Genomic DNA, 18,263 nt, shown 5'->3' with positions numbered 1-18,263 from the left:
ATAAAATTGCTTGATTTTTAACCACTTAATCTTTTTATCAAATACCTTTTCTATTTTGTGAGAAGAGAGATTACAATCAATATGGTGTGTGCTGGGGGAAAGTTATAATATAATTTCCCCTATGAAAACAACATCAATTTAATTTATGGGTTCACTCATTTGAAAAGTAATTCAACTTCGTGTTAAAAAATTGGATATTTTGCTATCAATTTAATGACTAGTCTCATAGTAGACTAATTTAAAATGCATATTTTTAAGTTTCTAAGGATCCATTTTTTTAAGCCTCCAAGGATATATATTTAAAAAACTAAATATAGTAAAATTGTCTTAAAATTTGTGTATTCCATTTCTTTTCTTTTTTTTAGGGAGTGTATTCCATTTCTTAAAATTTAAACAATTGTTATTTTTTAATATGAAAGTAGCAAAATATTTTAGGTCAAAAAAAAAAAGTAGCAAAATATTGCATCCCCATAAGTCCGCGTATTTTTAATTGACAAATCATATTGACATTATAAAAATAATAAAGTTATTTGTTGAGTTTTAAAATAATATTTACTTCATTGCAAATTTGCAATGACACACAATTTTCTTTTATGAAAGACAAAACGCACAAATTTATTATATTAAGGTAGAAAATATAGAATTAACATATTTAGAAATTTATTATAGAAATACATTCATCTATCATTCTAAAATAATACACCCAACTCGTTAAGCTTGATTTACACTTGTCTATTTATTTATGTTAAAATTTACATTTTCTTGGTTAAGAAGTAAATATAAAGTAATTGTTACTCCTCTTCCTTTGAATTGAAGCGCTACCAGAGTTTGCGTTTTTAAGTTTCTTCGACAAGGAAAGGAAGAACTCGCACAACTAATTCATTTAATGTAAGTTCCATATTGGCTCTCCATTTCTAACACAAGCTCAACGGTTATGTAACAGGTTCTACATACTGAAATTTTATTCTTATACTTGATATCATACACAACACTACAATTATTAATTAACAACCCTCATACTCATGAGTCATAACTCAACTCATCATTGTTCGTTCATGATCCTATCACTACTTGTTTTTGTTATAATAAAATTTGGATGAGTTGCATACCGGTGGCTCACCCGGGTCAGGTCAGGGCAGGCCTCAAGGCTCAGAGAGCGCTAGCAGAGGATGATCCTATTACTATTTAATTTACACACACCATGATAAGGACAAAAGTGTATACCAATCTTATTTTACAACAACAATTGATGCCAAAGGGATCTAAGATGTAGAATCACTTGTATGTAATGCTACTAAAGAAGCATAGTCACCACCCTTATGGAGCAATGCTTCATGTTTTCCTTTCTCTGCTATCACACCATTCTTAACTACTGCTATTAAATCTGCACCTTTGATAGTCGATAACCTATGCGCCACTATTATTGTCGTTCGCTCCACCATTACACGGTCAAGTGCATCTTGTACCACTTTTTCAGACTCAGCATCAAGTGCACTAGTTGCTTCATCTAGTAATAGTATTTTTGGATTCTTCACTATAGCTCTCGCAATTGCCACACGCTGCTTCTGTCCCCCAGATAATTGAATTCCTCTCTCACCTACTATCGTGTCATAGCCCTACATATATAGTATCATGTTCAAGAGTTCAGACTAATGTATGTGCGTATGTTTCAATTTTAAAGATGTATCTTAGTTGCATAGCATTTAAGAGAGGTTGGATTGAAAGGAATTTACCTTCTGCAAACTACCAATGAACTGGTGAGCATTTGCTAGTTCTGCCGCAGCTACAATTTCTGCCTCTGTTGCATCTCCTCCTTTTCCGTATGCAATATTCGCCCGAACCGTGTCATTGAAAAGAATAGGCTCTTGGCTTACCAGTCCCATCTGTTGTCTTAGCCATTTCACTTGCATCCTTTGAATTTCTATTCCATCAAGAGTAATGTGCCCTGAGTCAGGGTCATAGAATCTTTGTAGTAACGAGATCACTGTTGATTTTCCACTTCCACTTTCTCCTACGAGTGCAACTGTCTGTTTTTTTATATCAATATGATGATTTGTTAGTTGTTTTTTAAATTAGGAAGAACAATTTAGAGTAATTTACTATATTAGATGTGAAATTAGAAAACTACCTTTCCACTGCGAATGTTCAAGCAAAGATCATTGAATATTTGAACATCAAGTCTAGTAGGATACTTGAAACTAACATGGTTAAACTCAATATCTCCCTTGACTTCTTCCAGTGTCATGCCAGATTCATCACTAGAGTCTATTTGTGACTTCTGATCAAGAATAGCAAATATGGAAGCAGCAGCACTTTTTGCATTAGTTGAATCAGGGACCAAGGTCCCAGATTGGGAGACTCCCATAGCTGCCATGCTAAGAGCAAAAAAGACCTGAAAATCAGGAAACAAAAACATCAATGCTAGAAAAATGCGTTAGGTTCTTCCAAGTGCGATGTCACGAAGAGGATTATTTCCCTCACGTTGAGCTCATTTATGCTTTGCGTTAGGTATCCATTGGTATACCCCTTTGCAGATCAATGTTGTTGGTTATGGCATTTTGCAATTTTCATCTTTAAGTGATTGTGACAGAGAATTGTTTGTGGTATTTTTATTGGGTTGGGGTCATTGTTATTCTAAATATATTTTATAGTGCAATTTTTTGATTGAGTCTCTGATTTTCGCTTGTCACACTAAAGGAGTTGATGCTTTAAAAATTTGGTATCCCATTGTAACAATTTGTTTATTATTTTTTGCTTGACTACTTTTTTTGGCTATATATTTCGCTCCTCGCAAGTTCTTTCAAGTTAGATAACTTAATTTGCATACATTGTTATTTTCGTTCTGTATACTCGCACACCCAATAAAATGGCGGAAGTTTTGCGGTCAAATGTTATTTAATAACTCAGTAAATAATTGTGAAAGTGATAGAATGTATGTAATGGTGAGCAAGTTAGCAGATTAACTTACAAGGAAAACATCTGAGAATGTAGATTTGCCATCCTCTACAAGTCGAGCTCCAGCATAAAAAACGCAGGCATCAACTGCATACAACATGAAGAATGATGATCCAAAACCTAATCCACTTATTATCCCTCGCCTTACGCCTTTCTTAATTGGCCCCTCGCATTTTTGCTTATATAATTCCATCACCTTCTCCTCAGCACAAAAAGAGGAAACAGTTCTTATACTCCCTACAGCATCATTTGCCACTTGACTTGCTTCCTCGTACAATTTCTGTTAGGCAAAAAGAGTATCAGGATATTGACAAACAATTAACCGAGTCAAAAGTGCACTTAGAGCACATGCTTGCAACACTTCGGTTCATGCTTCTAAAGCATGATGCCAAAAAATGTAAAAGCATTGATCTGATTACTTCTATTCAGACTAATCACACCATATCCCCTAAAGTTCAAAAAGACATATATTTTAATATTCATTCACAATAGTGGTTGGTCACTAACAAACCTTTGCATCTGCGCTGAATCCTTTCAAGACCTTTACTTGCACATATCCATTTAGGCCTAATAGAGGCGCCAAAGCAAGGACTATAAAAGCAAGTTGCCAGCTCGCTTGAAAAGCAATTACCATGCCAACTATTATTGTAGCAATATTTTGAACCAGCAAACCAAGGGCATCCCCAACTAGAGCTCTAACTGATGCTGCATCAGTGGAGAGCCTTGCTCCAAGTGCTCCGCTTGAATGCTCAACATCGTCAAACCAACTTACTTCCATGTGAACTACTTTCTCAAAACACAATTTTCGGATCCTTTGGATCAACTTACCTCCAGCAACGCCAAAAAAGTAGAATCTACATGGAATAATGAGTAATGATGCCACAGCAACCGCTACAAACACTATTGCCCAAACTTTTGAATCATGACGAAGTTCATCAGCTGGTTTGTAGAAAGTACTTATCATTTTAGAAACTAAGAGCCCAATAACGGGCATTATTGCTCCATGCAGCACTGCAGTTATAGTCCCCATCAATAAGACTGGAATCTCAGGCTTGTTAAAATATGCCAGGCGATAAAGTGGCACTTCTGGTGGTGAAGAATTTTTTGAAGGAGACGCTTGAGGTCCCCCATCTTCAGTTTCTAAGAATCCATCTGTTGTGGGTGCAACATAAGATGCTGAGAAAGAGTGACGACCGCTGTTTCCAGCTGACCCTTGGCTTATTGATCTTAAGGAAAAAGATCTCTGACTCGATTGTCTTCCAGAATGCACTATACTGTTTGGCTTGTTTTTGTCATTTGCATCATTTTGCTCTGACCTCTTCATTTCTTGCAGTCTAATAAGCTGACTATAGGCTCCATTGGGATCATTGGTGAGCTCAGCATGTGAACCTTATCAATTGAAAAATATAAGAATGCAATAAAATATATAAACATTTGGGCTTCATGCTTTTTATGAATTTTGAATCGTGGAGAAATAACGTGTCTACCTCTTTCAACTATTTTTCCTTGATGAATGACAGCAATTGTATCAACATTTCTTATAGTGCTCAAGCGGTGTGCTACAACGATAGTCGTCCGGTTTATCATTATTCTGTTCAATGCCTCTTGTACAATTCTCTCAGATTCTGCATCAAGGGCACTTGTAGCTTCATCAAGAAGTAGGATTCTTGGATCTTTCAAAATTGCTCTTGCAATTGCAACTCTCTGCTTTTGACCTCCAGAGAGCTGCGTTCCATGCTCACCAACCATTGTGTCTAGTCCCTGAGATCATAATCCATCATTATAAAAAATTATTGAGGTAAAACTTAGAAGGATTGTTCAATAAATTTTTATTGTCTTGTACACTAGGCAAATAGAAATAATCCATTCAAATGAAGGAAATTAATATTTCAAATGTAAAGCAGGAATTCATTAAGCAGTTTCTTTTTAAATGAAGATTTGAGATTTCACCTGAGGAAGTTTATCTATAAATTTAGCAGCATTAGCAAGTTCTGCTGCAACTCTGATTTCTTCATCAGTTGCACAGTCCTTGCCATATGCAATATTCTCCTTAATGCTACAAGTAAAGAGAACGGGTTCCTGGCTGACTAGGCCTATTTTCTGTCTGATCCATTTTAGTTGAAATTCTTTGAGGTTGATACCGTCAATGAGAACTTCACCATCTGTTGGATCATAGAATCTCTCTATCAAACTAACAACTGTGGATTTCCCACTTCCACTTTGCCCTACCAAAGCTGCAGTAGTGCCGCTTGGTAATGAAAGAGAAAATCCATTGAATATCAGTTCATCTGGTCTTGTAGGATAACTAAAGCAAACATCCCTGAGCTCTATGTCTCCACGAATGTCATCAAGTTTTTTCCCACTAGTGTCATAGGCATCAATTTCCGGCTTCCTATTAATCGTTTCGAACATCTTAAAGGCTGCAGCTTGTCCTGCAGCAAAAGCACTTAGGCTTGGAGATGTCTGCCCAAGACACCTTGGGTTGGAAACAGAGATATAGTTAGGAGAAAAAAAACATCTTCATATCTTATGAGTGGAAAGGAATAAATTGTAGAAATATTAGGCTCATAGAAAGGGAGAAAAAGAAAACAAATCTTACGTTGAACCAATCAATACAGCAAAAATTACAGTCATAACGTCCCCTCCTGTGTATCCTTTCTCAATTATCATTTTCCCACCAAACCATACAGCCAAACCATAACTGCAGATAAAAACAAAAAAGAGTGTACCAAACCCAACACCAGATGCCAGTGCCTCTTGCACTGCAGTCTTGTAGACTTTGATTAAGGATCGATTATAATTAGCTGTAGCTTGTTTCTCCCCGGTGAACGATGCAACCTGCATTCAATACATGGGAGTCATGTATACATATATGCTGTAAAACAAAATAAAAGTTTCAATATTAATTTTCGGCAGTGTACATACAGTTCGAATGGAACCTATTGTCTGCTCTACTACACCTGCTGATTTAGAATAAGCTGCTTGTCCAGTTGATGATGCTTTTGCAATAACCATACTCGTCATAGAACCAGACAAGATAAGAAGTGGTATACTAGATAGCATGACAACAGTTAGAAGCCATCCTTTTGTGAATGCTATGACAAAACCTCCTATGAAAGTTGACATAAACTGTATGAACTGTCCCACCTGAAATCGAAGGAGGGGGGACAATAAAGAACTTAAAGTCTCATTTTTAGGTAGTCGATAAAAACAAAAATGGTGGTTATTAAAAGTAGTATGATGTAACGTTTCACTGATACCTTCTCACCCATGGCATCCTTAATAAGAACAGTATCACCTGACATTCTTCCAACAACCTCTCCCGTATTAGTTTCCTTATCAAAGAAACTCACATCTTGCCTCAAAATTGTTTTAAGATATAACCCTCTAATTCTTGCACTCTGTCTCTCCCCGGTGATCATCCAGCAAGTTAATTCTGGTATATAGCAAACAGATTTTATTTAAGTTTAGTTCATAATGTACCAAACCAATAATTAGATTGTAAGAACTAACTGAGAAACTAATGCACTTACGCAAAAATGACGCAACAAAGGTACCCGCAGCCAAGTATACAAATTTCAGAGACACCTGATCACAGTAAGTCGTCGTTATCAAATTTCTAAATGTTTGATTCAAAGTTGTAGTAAGCCATGTAGGGTACACCAGAAGAAATAACATTCACCAATTACATAAGATCAGTGAGTAAATTACCTCAGAGACTTCATCAACAACTTTTGAGTTTGTGGAATCTCCAAATGCATTGATCATAGTTCCAAATATTAAAATCATCAAGGGTATAGAGAGTCCATTCCCAATAGCACCCAAAGTCCCCATAAGCATCAATAAACGATCCGAAGGATCAGCAAATGAGAAAAGCTTGTATAAGGGTACTGTTTTGGTGGTTACATCTTTGTCCTTGCTCTTCTCTGAATCTTGATTGCTGTCATGATCTTCAACTGGTTGAACACTCACAAAATCGCCTTCCAACCTGATATCCGTTGCCATTTTCTGGCTGTGACAGTAAATTCAAAACAGCTGCAGAAAAATCATTTCAAATTCAAGTTATTACCAGACAACAAGATAGTGTTCGTCAAACTTTAATATTTTCCTTTTCCTTGTTTGTTTTGCCTTTAGTTTGTAAAGAAGATGTTAGCTTCTTGTTTTCATCAATGTGGTTCAGAAGTAAAAGAAATAAAAATAAAAATAAAAATAGTAGGAGTACTTCAGAAAGAACCATGAGTCAACTTTGTCAAAATTTCAGTTGAAGATAAAATGGAAACAAATAAAACAAAAACCATATGAAACAGTGGAAAAATCAGAGTCAAGAGGGAGCAAGTCTTACCTGCATAGAAGATGGAAAACTAACTAGCCGTGGGAAGCTACAGAGAGTTGCTGGCTATTGTACTAAGTTGATATAGTTCAATTTATGTTGCATTGGTCAAATGATTTTTAATAGATTAATTGTAAATTACGTCTACACATTTCTTGAGCTGCAAGTTTACCATGTTATCATCCACATTGATTTTTTGTTTTTTTATTTAGATGTCTATTCCAAATTAATAAATTTATGTTGTGTTTGAAAGTTTGATTACTGAATATAAAAGAATTAATGACTTCATAACCATCCCTGCTGGCCAAACTTTTTTCCAATACAAATAGTGTGAACATGTATTTAGTGAATTAATAAATAGTGATTTTTTTTTTGGGATCTGTTAAATTTAATGGAAAGTTCTTTATTCTTTAGTCTATGAATTGTGTATTGCTTTTCTGTAAAAAATTTATTATATCACTGTCTGATAAGGTGGATTATTATGTACTTGAGATTTGAAACCAAGTTGGTTTATTAATTTAAAAACAAGTGAAGATCCTCTAATCATCATGTGTTTGAATATCTTGGCTAGAAAAATGAGTGTCTTCTTACACCTCTTTTTGATGTCTAATAGATCATCATGTATGCTTAAAATTAGAATTGATACAAATGCAACAATAGATGCTATCAAATTTTGAAGGCATGAGAGAACAAGAACTGCTAATGAATTGTAAGGTTGACACTTGAATTAATCATTCTTAAACAATAAGATTCTAAATGCTTTGAAGTTTGGAGGAAATATGTATGTCGTAAAAGACAATTTTTGGTAAACCTCAAATGTGTCAAACACTGTTCTATTCATAAAGATACCAACTTCTCTTACGTTAAAAAAGATATGGATTATATACACAAATTGCACATGTAAGTTTTGAACCGATTGACATGAAGTATAAAAATGATAAGGTCATTTCTTGAATTTCAAAATAATATATACTTAATTAGAATACTCAAATAAATAAATAATAATGCAAAGTTTACGCAAAAAATAAAAACATTAATTTAGTATATAAAGGTTGACAATATAGAATTAAAATATTATTAAGATATAAGTGAAACTATTGTAATATAATGCCCAATCATTGTAGGTATAATAGTAGATGTTCTGGACCAAGTTATTATTATTTCTTTTTCTCCTTTTGTGTTAAGCTTTTTTTTTTTTTTTTTTTTAATAAATGATTTGCTACAAAAGGATTTTTTTTTCGTGAACGTGTCATAGTTAATTATTCCTCTTATAATTTCTAAAAAAGTGTATTTTTTCTCTTATATTTTAAAAAATAAAATTATATAATCTCTAAAAAAACAAAATCAAATCATATCATAGTAAATCACTCTTTTCTTTTGTAAAGACGAAGAAACAAATTCTATTTTCTCTACTCTATACTATTTACTACGGCGACGAAGAATCAAATTATCACTTTGGTGTTTTTTCATGTAAACCTTATTGGATCAATACAATTATTTCTACTAAATACTAAAACCATTCTTTTATATTATCTTGCTTGGGTATCATACAATTTTTTATATTTTATGAGTAAGTGACTTTGATACCTTTCGGGACTTTGATACATTTGCCTCTGTCATTTTTTTTAACTAATCGTTTTTTCATCTAAATAATTTATATCAATCTTTCATTTATTTGTATTTCAGATAATCATTTATCTTAACTCCAAAGACTTCTGTAAAACGACAAAGTTTGGACCCGAAAGTCATGGACCCACCATCGTCTCACCCTAAATTTATACTAGCAAAAAAAGTATTTATCTCTTAAATATATTATAAGGTCGCCAAAGTTACCAAATAGTGAAGACATCCAATCCATTTTCGAAATCATATGGATGAAGATTGAACGACTTTATGATAAGAAAATCACCGTAACTTTCTCTTTACCTCTAATATTACTCTTGATCTTCATCTTAACTATTATTTCTCTTTCATTTTATTTCTCATAAAATATCCTAAAATACAGTAGGGTTCATTATAAATTTCCCTTCACAAAGACCCTGAATCCTGATCCAACCTTAGACAAAATAATTTTGATAAGTTGAGATTTTTTTCTTATTTCTTTACGAAGACAAATTGGAGTTGAATATGCAAATTTATTGGGAGAAAAGTTAATGATTTCATCATCATCATCTTCTTTTTAATAATCATCTCTATTATACAGCACTGGTCAAATAAAGCAGCAAGTTTTCAACAAAACAAAAAAGTCAAATAAACTTAACGGATAGTAAATAAATTGGAATTTGTAAATTTCGTGACCAGTACGTAAAGTATACAACAAATTTCTCCTCACCTGTCTATCTAGTTCAATAAATTGATATTTTTTTGTTTTTGAAATTTTGATTATTTAATTCAAGCTTTCGTGGACGGGTCTCATTCTCCAGTTCATCCTATTCGCGAGGTTCAATGGTAGAAGGGTGATCAAGATACAATAATGCATAATGTAAATGACACTTCTTTAAATAATCATCATGTTTTGGAGGACTTGTTGAAATTATAACGGAAGTATAGGTTGGTCAAATATTCTTCATGTTTTTAACGATGGTTTCAAGTTGAAATAAAAATAAAAATGATGGTTTCAAATTGCTTGGCAAACTCTCCTTTGAAACGTTATAAGCTATTTTGATTCTCTTCACGTGATACAATGGCTATGGAACTCACCGCTTTCATCACTATGCCAATATATTGGAGATATAAAGAAAATTGAAAATTTTCCCTCCATGATCACACTCTTTGTGATACCAATGCTCATGCATATATTCTAACAAAACTGGGACTCAATTGTCTGGATACATTGATTATAACTCTCCTCAACTTTGTTAGCTGACATTGTTATAGTATCATGTTTGTTTAAGGTTTAAGATTTTCATTCATGTGAATGCATTGGCGGAGAATGAGTATACCTATCTTTATTACAAGATTAAGAAATCATTATTCTTGAGTATAATAAGGTTTTTGGGAATGAAATAACTTCGCATAACTTTCAATATTCTCATGAAATTATTTTCAAGTTAAAGGACACTCAGGAAAGTGAATCCCTGTCAAATTTTGTATACTTTTTTTTAAAAGAAAATATCATCCTTTTTTTTTTTTGTAAGAATACTAAATGGCAAATAGGTTTTTTTAACTATACCCAAAAATCAAATTTCAATCTTTATATTTCCGAATACATTGTTCATAAGGATAATTTTTGAGTCCGTAGAACAAATGCAAATTTTCTCCTTTTTATCTTCTTTTCTTTCTTCTCTTTTTTTGACAAGAATGTAATGAGATAATCGTATGCAAATTCTTATTGGCAAAGCTTTTATTTAATTTTATCAGCTTACAAGTGTTTTTTTAAGAGGTACAAGTGAATTATTTTAAGTTTGAATCTTAATCACACCCCTTTAATATACTTAAGTGAAAATTAAAATAAATAACTAAAAACCTAGCTCAAAAAGAAACTAAATACTTGACCGGAAGTAATCAATATCCAAGGCAAAAGTTACATTTAAAGTTGGAAAATCTTTTCAAAGTATAATATATTTTAATAAGCTTTATATTGTATCTTGTTAAGTGGTTCAAAAACATATTTACTTTTTGTCATCGGTATATTTAAGGCTAACAACAACAAAAACCATATCCCCTAAAAAAAATATAAAATAAAATAAAAACTTTATCAAATTTGAACTACATATCAATATTTTGGACTCACATACACATTAAATTATACCTTAAAAAACATTAAATGATATGGCACAACATACTGATTAGCATCTAGTTTGCTTAGATCCTCTAAAAAAATATCTCTTAACCATTTTATATATCCCTGGTGCTCATTAAATCCATTTTCTTTTTCTCTCTTCATTTTCTTCTTTTAAGTCTCCTCTCACAATAATTTTTCTTTGTCAAGAAGAGATGCAGATTTGAGAGAATCATATTCCGTATCTAACTTGTTGTCTACTTAAGTTTTTAATAGTCACCTTCACGTGATGTAAATAGAATTTCATTTACTTACAATGTATAGATGTTTTCACACTCTAAAAAATGTGTAGAAATTTTCACTATCAAGCGCGAACCCTTTTAAATTTTGTTCATAAAAAAAATAAAATGTTAAATATATTTTAAATCCCAAAAAAATCATAATTATTCGAGTTTAGTTCTTCAAATTCACTTTTAATCCTTAAGACTAAAAATATCAATTTAAATTCCACTAAAAATTATAAAGTTTATACCTTGGTGCTCCTATGCTTCATCAAAGAATGTCCAATTTTTTTTCTTGTCTCTTAGACAGAATGAGAGAAATAAATTTAATATTTTATGTGTGCTCTTTGAATTAGGTGTATTTTAATATGAGACACGCATTAATGACCTATATTTTTTACATTAATATTGTAATAACAAAAAATGATAATATTGACAGTCCTTTATTTAATACGTAAATACCCATTTTAGAAAGTTTAGTCATAAAAACTTTTAAAAAAGAAAATAAACAAAATATTCATTGATAAAAGAAAAAAGAATACAAGAACACATAAAATAAAAATGAAAGGGTAAATTAGACATTAGATTTAACCTAACACAAATTGGGATTTCAAAATATAACCATGCATCACCAGCAAACAACCTTCAGTGCAACTGTTGTAATAATGCTCTATTAAAAAATAAAAACAAATGGAAGAGAAAAGAAAAATCAAAAGTTGATCTTTTGTTATGTACATTTCTATTTTGTGTTTCTTGTTATGTACACACAAACTTTATTAATTTACCCTCATTATATTTTATAAGGAAAATGATGAATAGCACGACACAAATGTCGTGCATATCTCGCAAAAGATCTGGCGTCTTGATGGGGCCCTTATATTTCATACAAAATGTTCAGTTTGTCCTTAGATTCTTTTGTACCAACTGTGTGATTCAACGTCGTCGGTGCAAAGTGATTTGATGATTTAGAATCTTATTACGAAATGAAACTTGCTGTAATATGAGAGTATGGAGTAGTAGTTCTATTTGGTATCTTTGAAGACATCAACAATGGCAGAAATGAAGACAAGGGCGACAACAACAATGGTGAAGACAACAATAAAAATAAGTTGTGAGATTGTATCCACAAAGCTCTACTATGCCAAGCGGTGATGCGATAGAGACACGGACTTATAAATGCTTTCTCCTTAGCATTTTTTTATTTTAGTATTTATTGTTTATTTTATTGAGTAAAAATAAAATAAAAAATAATAGATAAAAATGGAAAGTGCACGTGATGGGTACGTTGCCGTGCGATTCGTGGGTGCTATATGTCGCACCATATAGTACTTCTGATTTTATAAATATGTTATAGACATTAAACAAACCGAAAAACCACAATATAGGTTAGATCGTAAATAAAAACAAAGAAGAAAAACATGCCTATAATAACTTCTAATTTATGAGGTTGAAATTAATTTTTGTTTTTCTGTTTTATGAACTTGAAGCTTGTCTATCATTTTAAAAATAAATTATAATAATTTAATGTCAATGATGATTCTTCTTACTTTAATGTCAATGATGTTATTTTTTTCTTTTTAAGAAATAATATTGTACAATCTTATTGTAAAATTAGTTATTACTTATCTAATGAGTAATAACTGACACATGAAACAATGTTATAATTTTATAAGACGTATAATCTTATCGTAAAGTATTGTACAATATTATTGTAAAATATTTTTCATAAATGTTGCACGGTACTATTGTTGGTATTGTTGAAAACAATAAGAGTTTGAATGTCACAAACATCTATATATAATTTTAATCAATATCTAACTAATTTTAATTAAAATATAAATTTCATAAAAATTATTATCCTTAATTTACACGGTTAGTGCAATAAAAAGATTGTACAAACATGTATAGAAAACTCATCTAGCGTCGGTAAAGAAAAGACCGATAATAGATCTAATAGTAATAGCAATTAAAGTCCGATAATATTTCCGATAATAGATCTTGAAAAGTTCCGTTTATATTCTTTTTTTTATGAGTTTGAACACATTATTTTGTGTATTCTTATTTTAAGTTTGAATTTTTTTTATATTTCACATGAGATGAATTTGAGCCACCACCAATAGCAATTTGTACTTTCTTGTGTCTTTACAAAATGACAATGGAGATGAAGATGATCTAGCAATACGATTACAACTTGTTTGTTTTTGAGTTAGACCCGAAAACTTTTTCTGTTATTCTCTGGCCTATTGATCAAATTCACACGCAACACTCTTTCACGCTTAACCATGTTCAGATAGGCGTCGTTACTTTTTCTATTATTCCCTGGTCAGTTGATGAAATTCACACGCAACACTCTTTCACGATTGACTGTGTTCAGATAAACGTTGTTGACCGACCCGTGTACGCGCTTAACTCCATTTTATCCCACACTCCTTACGTGCTCGCACTCCTATTGTTGAGCTTCAGTTTTTGAATGTAACACTGCGCTAGAAGTCTAACAAGATTTAAGTGTCCAGAATTGTTTAACACTCTAAGAAGGGAGAGTTGATACATTATTTACGTTCAAAACTCAAATCGATTACTCGTATATGATGGAGTTTGAATACCAATTAGAATGTTTCGTCTACGAAGTGAACATCAAGGTCGTACATATGTTTTAATACGACTTCTTCCAAATGTCATGTTGATGAAGGAGGTCATGGGCCTCCATGAAAATAATTATCATCCACATGTGTAATGTTCTTTGAATTATAAATGCAGTATAATATTTATTAATAAAACTAAGCAATCCATATGTTGTATTTGTATGTAGATGTACTTTTGGAACTGCTGAGTGAGTGATGTTGTCGGAAAACTAATATGAAATAAAGCATTACAAACATCTCTAGAATTAGCTTAAATAAACAATATTTTAGTGAGATTTTATGTTGTTGATTTTTTATATTTTTTTTTACTGAAGTGAGATTTTATGTTGTCGATGATTCAATGAATGTTCCGGTGTCGGATATAAGAATTAATGGAAAAGAATTATGTAATATGATTGATAATTTCTCATTAGGTACTTTTATACAAAATAACAAAACCCAATTGAAGTGAGTCAGACTAACAACTTTCATTTAAACTCTCCACTGATTAGTAGGTGAGAGTAAATAATGTTATGACACGTAAATACAACAACAAAGGGGGTGAGAATATATATCATAATATTTAGTTGGAATACATAAGTAATATATAAATAGGCATAACATCAGTGGTGATCATTTACAACATATTCACAATCCTTCGTCAAGTTATACATCTTCATTCGCACATCATCATTATCATAACTCATCAATTTCAAAAGAACTCCACATAACCTTCGTAATACAACAACATTAATACATCGACATGTATACTGGGAAATGCAATTCATTCCTAAGACCTATATGCACGCTGATACCGTTTTCTAATCAACATTTGTATGTTAGAGTTGTGTTACTGAACATACATACATTTGTCATTCAACATGGTCATAAAGATGGTATGTTGCATGTAAGAAGACTCTCTAAATACAACATATTAGCACAATATTATTGTACAATATTTTTTATAAATGTTGCACGGTACTATTGTTGGTGTTGTTGAAAACAATAAGAGTTTGAATGTCACAAACATCTATATATAATTTTAATCAATATCTAACTAATTTTAATTAAAATATAAATTTCATAAAAATTATTATCCTTAATTTACATGGGTTAGTGCAATAAAAAGATTGTACAAACATGTATAGAAGACTCATCTAGCGTCGGTAAAGAAAAGTCCGATAATAGATCTAATAGTAATAGCAATTAAAGTCCGATAATATTTCCGATAATAGATCTTAAAAAGTTCCGTTTGTATTCTTGTTTTTATGAGTTTGAACACATTATTTTGTGTATTCTTATTTTAAGTTTGAATTTTTTTTATATTTTACATGGGATGAATTTGAGCCACCAGCAATAGCAATTTGTACTTTCTTGTGTCTTTGTTACAAAATGACGATGGAGATGAATATGATCTAGCAATACGATTACAACTTGTTTGTTTTGAGCTAGACCCGAATTTTTTTTTTCCTGTTATTCTCTGGCGATCAAATGCACAAACAACACTCTTTCACGCTTAACCATGTTCAGATAGGCGTCGTTACTTTTTATATTATTCCATGGTCTGTTGATGAAATTCACACGCAACACTCTTTCACGATTGACCGTGTTCAGATAAACATTGTTGACCGACCCATGTACGCGTTTAACTCCATTTTATCCCACACTCTTTACGTGCTAGCACTCCTATTGTTGAGCTTCAGTTATTGAATGTAACACTGCGCTAGAAGTCTAACAAGATTTAAGTGTCCAGAATTGTTTAACATTCTAAGAAGGGAGAGTTGATACATTATTTACGTTCAAAACTCAAATCGATTACTCTTATATGATGGAGTTAGAATACCAATTAGAATGTTTCGTCTACGAAGTGAACATCAAGGTCGGACATATGTTTTAATACGACTTCTTCCAAATGTCATGTTGATGAAGGAGGTCATGGGCCTCCATGAAAATAATTATCATCCACATGTAATGTTCTTTGCATTATAAATTGCAGTATAATATTTATTAATAAAACTAAGCAATCGATATGTTGTATTTGTATGTAGATGTACTTTTGGAACTGCTGAGCGAGTGATGTTGTCGGAAAACTAATATGAAATGAAGCATTACATGCATCTCTAGAACTAGCTTAAATAAACAATATTTTAGTGAGATTTTATGTTGTTGATTTTTTTTATTTTTTTTTACTGAAGTGAGATTTTATGTTATTGATGATTCAATGAATGTTCCGGTGTCGGATATAAGAATTAATGGAAAAGAATTATGTAATATGATTGATAATTTCTCATTAGGTACTCTTATACAAAATAACAAAACTCAATTGAAGTGAGTCAAACTAACAACTTTCCTATAAATTCTCCACTGATTATTAGGTGAGATTAAATAATGTTATGACACGTAAATACAACAACAAAGGGGACGAGAATATATATCATAATATTTAGTTGGAATACATGAGTAATATATAAATAGGCATAACATCATTGATCATCATTTACAACATATTCACAATCCTTCTTTAAGTTATACATCTTCATTCGCACATCATCATTATCATAACTCATCAATTTCAAAACATTAAAGAAATCCACATAACCTTGTAATACAACAACATTAATACATCGACATGTATACTGGGAAATGCAATTCATTCCTAATACCTATATGCACGTTGATACCGTTTTCTAATCAACATTGTATGTAAGAGTTGTGTTACCGAACATACATACATCATAATCAACATTTGTATGTCAGAGTTGTGTTACTGAACATACATACATTTGTTATTCAACATGGTCATAAAGATGGTATGCTACATGTAAGAAGACTTTCAAAATACCACATATTAGCACATCATAAATAACTTACAAATACAACAAAATTCATCTATCACACTCATCATTTACGTCGTCATTAATCAACATTATACAACATCATCATTTCGTCATTAATCAACATCAGATGGCAGTATTATCTTACAATTTTCATTGTTATATATATATATATATATATATATATATATATGTATGTAAGAGTTGTGTTACCGAACATACATACATCATAATCAACATTTGTATGTCAGAGTTGTGTTACTGAACATACATACATTTGTCATTCAACATGGTCATACAGATGATATGTTGCATGTAAGAAAACTCTCAAAATACCACATATTAACACATCATAAATAACTCACAAATACAACAAAATTCATCTATCACACTCATCATTTACGTCGTCATTAATCAACATTATACAACATCATCATTTCGTCATTAATCAACATCAGATGGCAGTATTATCTTACAATTTTCATTGTTATATATATATATATGTATGTATGTATGTATGTATGTAAGAGTTGTGTTACCGAACATACATACATTTGTCATTCAACATGGTCATAAAGATGGTATGTTGCATATAAGAAGACTCTCTAAATACAACATATTATCACAATATTATTGTAAAATATTTTTTATAAATGTTGCACGGTACTATTGTTGGTGTTGTTGAAAACAATAAGAGTTTGAATGTCACAAACATCTATATATAATTTTAATCAATATCTAACTAATTTTAATTAAAATATAAATTTCATAAAAATTATTATCCTTAATTTACATGGGTTAGTGCAATAAAAAGATTGTACAAACATGTATAGAAGACTCATCTAGCGTCGGTAAAGAAAAGTCCGATAATAGATCTAATAGTAATAGGAATTAAAGTCCTATAATATTTCCGATAATAGATCTTAAAAAGTTCCGTTTGTATTCTTGTTTTTATGAGTTTGAACACATTATTTTGTGTATTCTTATTTTAAGTTTGAATTTTTTTTATATTTTACATGGGATGAATTTGAGCCACCAGCAATAGCAATTTGTACTTTCTTGTGTCTTTACAAAATGACGATGGAGATGAAGATGATCTAGCAATACGATTACAACTTATTTGTTTTGAGCTAGACCCGAATTTTTTTTTCTGTTATTCTCTGGCCTATTGATCAAATTCACAACAACACTCTTTCACGCTTAACCAATGTTCAGATAGGCGTCGTTACTTTTTATATTATTCCATGGTCTGTTGATGAAATTCACACGCAACACTCTTTCACAATTGACCGTATTCTGATAAACGTTGTTGACCGACCCGTGTACGCGCTTAACTCCATTTTATCCCACACTCCTTACGTGCTAGCACTCCTATTGTTGAGCTTCAGTTCTTGAATGTAACACTGCGTTGGAAGTCTAACAAGATTTAAGTGTCCAGAATTGTTTAACACTCTAAGAAGGGAGAGTTGATATATTATTTACGTTCAAAACTCAAATCGATTACTCTTATATGATGGAGTT

The 18,263-nt window shown here is 31.6% G+C and overlaps 1 protein-coding gene across 1 annotated transcript; it reads right to left on the bottom strand.

The window, feature by feature from the left end:
• Positions 1-932: 932 nt before the first annotated feature.
• LOC11444998 (ABC transporter B family member 11) lies at positions 933-7,390 on the bottom strand. The gene is made up of 13 exons (XM_003609833.4): positions 7,298-7,390; positions 6,667-6,990; positions 6,489-6,543; positions 6,216-6,391; positions 5,881-6,102; positions 5,555-5,793; positions 4,906-5,431; positions 4,443-4,716; positions 3,467-4,344; positions 2,969-3,235; positions 2,129-2,392; positions 1,734-2,027; positions 933-1,616 (listed from the first exon to the last, which is right to left on the bottom strand). Exons 2-13 carry the CDS (start codon positions 6,958-6,960, stop codon positions 1,263-1,265), a joined length of 3,843 nt encoding a protein of 1,280 aa, XP_003609881.1. The 5' UTR covers positions 6,961-6,990; positions 7,298-7,390; the 3' UTR covers positions 933-1,262.
• Positions 7,391-18,263: the final 10,873 nt, after the last annotated feature.

This window comes from Medicago truncatula, chromosome 4, assembly GCF_003473485.1.
Source record: "Medicago truncatula cultivar Jemalong A17 chromosome 4, MtrunA17r5.0-ANR, whole genome shotgun sequence".
In the NCBI taxonomy this organism is placed as follows: Eukaryota; Viridiplantae; Streptophyta; class Magnoliopsida; order Fabales; family Fabaceae; genus Medicago; species Medicago truncatula.
Note: the sequence above shows the minus strand (reverse complement) of the source record. Positions and strands in the feature narration are given on the sequence as shown.

What these genes read in the sequence shown, in the direction of transcription:
- LOC11444998 (XM_003609833.4), bottom strand. Translation starts at nt 6,960, where the DNA reads ATGGCAACGGATATCAGGTTGGAAGGCGATTTTGTGAGTGTTCAACCA. An exon ending in GATTCAGCGCAGATGCAAAG is followed by an intron (nt 3,236 to 3,466) that starts GTTTGTTAGTGA and finishes TTTGCCTAACAG; the next exon opens with AAATTGTACGAGGAAGCAAG. An exon ending in TCATTGGTAGTTTGCAGAAG is followed by an intron (nt 1,617 to 1,733) that starts GTAAATTCCTTT and finishes CTATATATGTAG; the next exon opens with GGCTATGACACGATAGTAGG.